The sequence below is a fragment of the Aegilops tauschii genome, chromosome 4 (assembly GCF_002575655.3).
Source record: "Aegilops tauschii subsp. strangulata cultivar AL8/78 chromosome 4, Aet v6.0, whole genome shotgun sequence".
NCBI classification, from domain to species: domain Eukaryota; kingdom Viridiplantae; phylum Streptophyta; class Magnoliopsida; order Poales; family Poaceae; genus Aegilops; species Aegilops tauschii.
Window position 1 is genome coordinate 286228732 of NC_053038.3, and position 7506 is coordinate 286236237.

General features: G+C 55.3%; 1 protein-coding gene across 1 annotated transcript; it reads left to right on the top strand.

Annotated features, from left to right (window-relative positions):
* The first annotated feature begins 374 nt into the window (after positions 1–374).
* On the top strand, positions 375–800 carry LOC109774965 (uncharacterized). Its single transcript, XM_020333726.1, has one exon. It carries the CDS (start codon positions 375–377, stop codon positions 798–800), a length of 426 nt encoding a protein of 141 aa, XP_020189315.1.
* The last annotated feature ends 6706 nt before the right edge of the window (positions 801–7506 follow it).

A 7506-nucleotide genomic window follows, 5' to 3' on the forward strand; every position in this document is an offset into this window, starting at 1 on the left:
GTTCCTCCGGGTGTACACAGAGGCTATCTGGGTGGTGGGCAGTGATGACAAGGTCATGGCGAACTAGCTTCCCATGGCCCTCAAGGGAATGCCGCGCTCCTGGCTGCTCAACCTGCCAGAATCTTCAGTGACCTCTAGGGAAGAGTTGCGTGATCTGTTCATCACGCACTTCACGGCACCGGCGCCCCACGTTGTTGCGGCCATCCTCGGCGGGTCGCAGGCACCGGCATCTAGCCTCCACGCCAAGCAGCTCTTCCAGCAAACGGGGGCCATCCGGCCGCAGCGCTCCTCTTGGTAGGGCAGTGCTAGAGACCGACATTACCTTCGACTTCAGGGATCACCCCAAGACCACGGTCGGCGCCGGTGCGCACCCCATGCTCTGCACGCCCACCATCAGCAACGTTGGAGTCACCAGGACCCTCATTGACTGCGGAGCTATCCTCAACGTTCTCTCCATGGAAGCTTTTGATCAGCTTCTTGTGTCTTACGACCGGCTCTCCCCACACCAGGCCCTTCTCTGGGTGGTCGATGGCTCCGCCGTTCCCCTGGGGCAGATCCGCCTCCCCATCACCTTCGACACGCGCGACAACTACCACACCGAGCTCATTGACATCGACGTCGCCCGCATCATCCTTCCATGCAATGCCATCCTTGGATACCCATCTCTCACCAAGTTTATGGCAGCGACGCACCCGGGCTACAACGTCCTCAATATGCCTGGGAGCAGTGACATCCTCATTGTGGTGGGGGATGCACTACTGGTCCTCAAGCTCACCTACAAGGCTGCAGCAGCGGCGTGACCAGATTCCAAGGATGCTCTGGAGGTCCTGGAGGCCGCGCCCATGAAGAAGAAGCAGTTGTTCTCACAAGAGAGGGCCGAGACGAAGCAGGTGCTGATCGATGACGGGGGCTCTGGCCCCACCTTCACCATAGGCCTTGGCCTTTCCTTGGACGAGGAGAAGGTGCTGGTCAGTCTCCTCTGTTCGAACAAGGACGTGTTTGCATGGGAGGCAGGGATCTGGTCGGCGTCCCACGAGATGTGATCAAGCACCACTTGATGGTGTGCCCCAACGCACGCCCGGTGAAGGAGAAGGCGCGGCGACAAGCCCCAGAGAAGAAGTCGTTCATCATCCAAGAGGTCGACAAGCGGCAAGAGGCCAGCATCATTCAAGAGGTGCGTCATCCAAATTGGCTGTCAAATCTAGTTATCGTCCCCAAGAAGGGCGGGAAGGAGCGCATGTGCGTCGACTTCAGGAGCCTCAATAAAGCTTGTCCTCAGGACCCATTCCCCCTCCCGCGCATCGACTAGACAATCGACTCCACCGCCGAATGCGATTTGGTGTGCTTCCTGGACGCCTTCTCGGGCTACCACCAAATCAAGATGGCAGCGAAGGATGTCGAGAATACAACTTTCCTAAACCCGTGCAGGGTGTACTACTACACCTGCATGCTGTTCGGGTTGCGCAATGTCGGCGCGACCTTCCAGCGATTGGTGCACATCACCCTGGGCCGGCAGCTCGGGAGGAACGCCGAGGCGTACGTTGACGACATAGTGGTCAAGTCGTGGGAGGAGAGGAACCTCCTGGAAGATTTGGAAGAAACATTCGCCGACCTGCGCAAGGTGAACCTGCGGCTCAATCCGGAGAAGTGCATGTTCGGCGTCCTGTCTGGCAAGCTGCTAGGCTTCGTTGTATCACACAGAGGGATCGAGGCTAAACCAGAGAAGATCAAGGCGATAGAAAGGATGAGCCCGCCGCAAACCCTCAAGGAGATGAAGAAGCTCGCGGGCTGCGTGGCTTCAATTGGGCGCTTCATCTCCAAGCTAGGCGAGCACGCCCTCCCGTTCTTCAAACTGACAAAAAAGAAGGGCCCATTCAAATGGACTTCGGAGGCGGAGGCATCCTTCCAACACCTCAAGAGGTACCTCACCAGCCCGCCGGTGATGCTAGCACCCCGTCCTCTTGAGCCCCTGGTGCTTTACTTGGCCGCCACACCCCACTCAGCTAGTGCGGCACTCATGGCGGTATCGGAAGAGTGCGCGGGCATGGGTGTGCGGCGCAGTGCCCCGCGCACGGCCACGACACTTGAGCCTCAGGATGGCGCCCCTGAGGCCTCGGCGGCCCCACCGTATGGCAAGGCGCTCGAGGCTCCCTCGTCTCAAGAGTGGCCTGACGCCGTCGACGCCCCCTCCTTCATCGACCATCTCGCGTACTTTGTCAGCACGATGGTGCGAGACACACGCGCATGCTACCCCATGCCACAGAAGCTCCTACTCTCGCACCCCGTAGCCTCCAGGAAGCTGCGCCACTACTTCCATGGCCACCCGATCAAGGTTGTCTCCGCATACCCCCTGGAGAAGGTGCTCCAGAGCCCCAACTCCGCGGGCAGGGTTGCTGAGTAGAACATCGAGCTGCAGGCATTCGAGTTGGTGTTCAGCACCACCAGAGTCATCAAGGGCGTGACCCTCGCTGACTTTGTGACAAACTGGACTGACGCCCCTGACTGAGAAGTGGGCAGGGACCGTTCCATCACGTCTGGAGACGAGGCACCAGATGGTTGGGTCATGTACTTTGACGGCGCGTTCGCATGCCAGGGCGCGGGGGCTGGAGCCGTGCTCTTCTCACCTACCCAGGACAAGCTCTACTACATCGTGCAACTCTGCTTTCAGCATGGCAAGAAGGTCTCCAACAACATCGTTGAGCAAGAGGGCCTGATCGCCAACCTCAAGGCCACGGCGGCCCTGGGGGTCAGGCGCCTCACCATCAAGGGCGAGTCCCAGCTCCTCTTCAACTTCTCGAACAAGGCGTACAAACTGAAGGATGAGCATATGGAGGCATACCTTGAAGAGGTACGCAGAATTGAGAAATGATTCTTGGACTTGGAATTGCAGCACGTACCACGTTGTCAGATTACGGGTTCTGGCAAACCCATGAGGTTCGAACACCGGGGTGTGCACGAAGATCTCTTTCTCCCTAGTTTGCTCTCGTAACGATCTAAAGGCCTAGCTCGTCGAACCCAAAGAACAAGAGACACAATAGTTTATACTGGTTCGGGCCACCGTTGTGGTGTAATACCTACTCCAGTGTGGTGTGGTGGATTGCCTTGTAGGCTGAGGATGAACTAGTACAAGGGATGAACAACCTCCTAAGGAGAGGTGTTCTTGAGCTCGGTGAGCTTGTGTGTGCGAGGATGGTCTGAATGATCCCCCCTCTGCTAGGGTGGTGGCTAGTCCTATTTATAGAGGCCCTCATCCTCTTCCCAAATGTTAGGCAGGAAGGGATCCCACAACAGCCAATTTTGAAGGGAGACAACTAGTACAAGCTATCCTGACAAAATGTGATCTTCGCCTGCCAAAGGCTCTGGTGGTGACGCCGCCGTGGGCTCCGCAATGACCTCCGTCCTACCGTCCTGCTGGTCTTGGTCTTGTTGCACCGATATGGAAACCTTCGCCTGATGCCTCAGGACTGCTCGCCTGTGCATGCCCCTTTAGCACGAAAGAGGAAACTGGGACACTTCGCCCGCTGGCGCCCGCCTGACCCTGGTCGTCATGGCTCACGTCACGTGTACATTGAGAGGTGCCCCTTGCATAAATATCTCTGCTCCTCGGGAGCTAGCCTAGCGAGGCCACCTCTAAAGAGGTCTTGGTGTCGTCCGCCTCGCGAGGCATGGCCCCTCGCGAGGGTCTTGAGTGGTTGCTGCTAAAGGTGGGCGTACCAGATCGCTGGCTGAGCCACGCCCTGGGCCGCAGGCAGGCAAGTCTGCGTACCCTCGTTCCTAGGACGCCGACAGTAGCCCCCGGGCCCAAGGCGCGCGTGGACTTGGCTTCGTGGCGAAGCCAAAGGGCAAGTGCGGAGCGCCGCGGGCCACAATAGCCTGCGGCCTTGATTGACGCGTGGCGACTGACTTGACGTGGGCGTCTCCGCTTCCCCATGCTGCCTCGGCAACCGCTCGACTTGATGAGACCCTGCTGCATGCAGAAGAAAAACCATCATTACCTGTGATCGTGGAGGCCGGCGGTTGGCCTCCTTATGGCTATAAATGAGGAGAGGGGCGGAGCCCCCATTGCTCATCTCTTCCTCCATTCCGCCTGCTTCTTCTTCCTCCTTGCTCCACTGTCTTGCTGCAACACCCGTGGCGCCAATAAGGAGGTTCTCCACCGCTGAGAAGGGGAAGACCCCCCGCGAGGAGCTAGGGCCACTTCGTCCGAAGAAGAGGCTGGCTCGCCCCCGTGACGCCATTGTGATGCTGGAGGTGATGAGGCCTAGGTATGAGCGGCCTCCCCCCGGCTATCTATTGCCATTGTACGCTCAGGCAGAGGGCTCCGGTGGAGGAGGCAGCAAATGGTGCCGATCGCACCACGGCCGCGGTGGCCATGCTGTGGCGGTCCGCACTACCAGCCCACGAACTCACGCCGAGGGTTTCTCGCGCGAATTTGTGGTGTGGGCGGCAATGCCCCCACGGACGGGGATCAGGTTCCCGTAGTTCTTCGCTGAAGAGATGCCGCCGAGGGGGCCACTTGAGCTCTGGCTGCGGCACGCCGGGTGTGGCACCCCGGCGACGGAAGTGGAGGTCGAGGTCGTCTCCCGGGGCAAGACCTTCATGACCCACGGATGGGGTGAGGTCGCCCGCTCTTGCCGCGCGGATGGGGTCCTCGCCATCCACTTTGAGTATGACGGCGCCTCCATGATGTCCTTCAAGGTCTTCGATGAGGAGGGCCGCCGTCTGGAGTACTGCCTTGGAGGGGGTCGCCAGGACGGAGCGGCGGCTGATGCTGGGCCCACCCTTGGCCCTGCCGACAGCTCCTCCAACAGCAGTGATGGCACTTGGGAGTCCAGCGACTCTCCCGAGCCCTACGAGACCCCAGAGACGAGCAACAACAGCTATGTGCCCCCAAGCTCTCGCCTTGCCCGGAGCACGGCGGCGGCATCTGCCCGTTGTCGCCGTTTATCTGGATGGGGTTGGCGCCGGCCCCTGTGGCCCACTTTTGATGATGGCGGTGGCGGCGGTGCTTGTAGATATGTCTCCTGGAAACCTTCTTCTTTTGTTCCCTTCGTGGAATCGAGGTGGACCCCGTGGGGGTGTGTAAAGGGTCTGTAATGCTTTTCCATCAAATGTTACTCCTATTGTGAAATTTGCGATCGCATGTCTTGCTTCAGAATTGTTCCCCCTTTTCGTCCTCGCAGCTTAGTGCCCTACGCGAACAGGTCTCAGTCCCGAGGCAGGCTTCAGCCGTCGCTGGTATGCCAGGTCGCGATGTCGTGGTCAAGGCCAGGAGGTGAGCGGCCCAGGGTCCTGTAAGAGTTCCCGAGGCATGATGCTCAAGAGGTCCCCCTTGGTGTGCAAGCGGCTTTCTAAAGGTAGAAAAGGAAGGCAAGATTGCTGGAGCAAGGCTGCAGGAGCCTGAAATCCTAAGTCTCGTGCCGGCTTGACTTGAATGTGCGACTTATCTTATGGGACCTGAGGCGGCTTCCATGTGTAGTGTCCGATTCGTGCGTCTGATTTTGTGAGACTACAGGGTTAGGCTCGCGCTGGCCTCCCTCCCTTTTCACACTCTTCTAGGTTCTCTGCGTCCTTGGGTCCTGACCCTCGAGCGAGCTCAGCCGGCGCTGGTATGCCAAGTCGCGATGCCATGGTCAAGGCCAGGGGGTGAGGGCTGGAGAGTCAGAAAGAGCTTCTGAGGTGCGGTGCTCAGGAGCCCCCCTTTAACACGCAAGTGAATTGCGTGAAACAAGAAGGAGCCTGCGGCGCCGCCTATCGTTGGCCTCCAGAGATTCCTACAGGTTAACGCAAGGGAGGAGTACAAACTGCAACCGTGTTTGCTGGTCTACCGCTGATCGTTTAGCAAGAAGATGAAGGCACTAAGGGCCCAGTGAGGTGATGTCTGCTACCTCTTGAGCATGCGTTGGTTTTCCCTTGAAGAGGAAAGGGTGATGCAGCAAAGTAGCGTAAGTATTTCGCTCAGTTTTCGAGAACCAAGGTATCAATCCAGTAGGAGGCCACACGCAAGTCCCTCGTACCTACACAAACAAATAAGAACCTTGGAACCAACGCGATAAAGGGGTTGTCAATCCCTTCACGGCCACTTGCAAAAGTGAGATCTGATAGATATGATAATATTTTTGGTATTTTTATGATAAAGATTGAAAGTAAAGATTGCAAAGTAAAAATAGATTGGAAACTTATATGATGGAAAATAGACCCGGGGGCCATAGGTTTCACTGGTGGCTTCTCTCAAGATAGCATAAATATTATGGTGGGTGAACAAATTACTGTCGAGAAATTGATAGAAAAGTGCATAATTATGAGAATATCTAGTCATGATCATATATATAGGCATCACGTCCGTGACAAGTAGACCGACTCCTGCCTGCATCTACTACTATTACTCCACACATCGACCGCTATCCAGCATGCATCTAGAGTATTAAGTTCACAAGAACAGAGTAACGCATTAGGTAAGATGATATGATGTAGAGGGATAAACTCAAGCAATATGATATAAACCCCATCTTTTTATCCTCTATGGCAACAATACAATACGTGTCATTTCCCCTACTGTCACTTGGACCGAGCACCGCATGATTGAAACCAAAGCTAAGCACTGCTCCCATTGCAAGAAAGATCAATCTAGTAGGCCAAACCAAACTGATAATTCGAAGAGACTTGCAAAGATAACCAATCGTACATAAAAGAATTCAGAGAAGATTCAAATATTGTTCATAGGTACTCTTGATCATAAACCCACAATTCATCGGATCTCGACAAATACACCGCAAAAAGAGTTACATCGAATAGAACTCAAAGAAGATCGAGGAGAACTTTGTATTGAGATCCAAAGAGAGAGAAGAAGCCATCTAGCTAATAACTATGGACCCGAAGGTCTGTGGTAAACTACTCACACATCATCGGAGCGGCTATGGTGTTGATGTAGAAGGCCTCCGTGATCGATGCCCCCTCCGGCACAGCGCCAGAAAAGGCCCCAAGATGGAATCTCACAGGTACAGAAGGTTGCGGCGGTGGAAATAGGGTTTCGTGGTGCTCCTGGATGGTTTCGGGTTACGTAGGTATATATAGGAGGAAGAAGTAGGTTGGTGGAGCCACGAGGGGCCCACGAGGGTGGAGGGCGCGCCCAGGCGGGGTAGGCGCGCCCCCTGCCTCGTGGCCTCCCGAAGGTTTCATTCCGTTTGGACTCCATTTGATATTCCTTTTCTACGAAACACTGAAATACGGAAAAAAAAACAACAATTTGCACTGGGCCTTGGGTTAATAGGTTAGTCCTAAAAATAATAATAGTGTATAATAAATGCCATTAAACATCCAAAACAGAATATATAATAGCATGGAGCAATAAAAAATTATAGATACACTGGAGACGTATCAAGCATCCCCAAGCTTAATTCCTGCTCGTCCTCGAGTAGGTAAATGGTAAAAACAGAATTATTGATGTGGAATGCTACTTAGCACATTCTTCAATGTAATTTTCTTTATTGTGGCATGAATGTTCAG

What these genes read in the sequence shown, in the direction of transcription:
- LOC109774965 (XM_020333726.1), top strand. Translation starts at nt 375, where the DNA reads ATGCTCTGCACGCCCACCATCAGCAACGTTGGAGTCACCAGGACCCTC.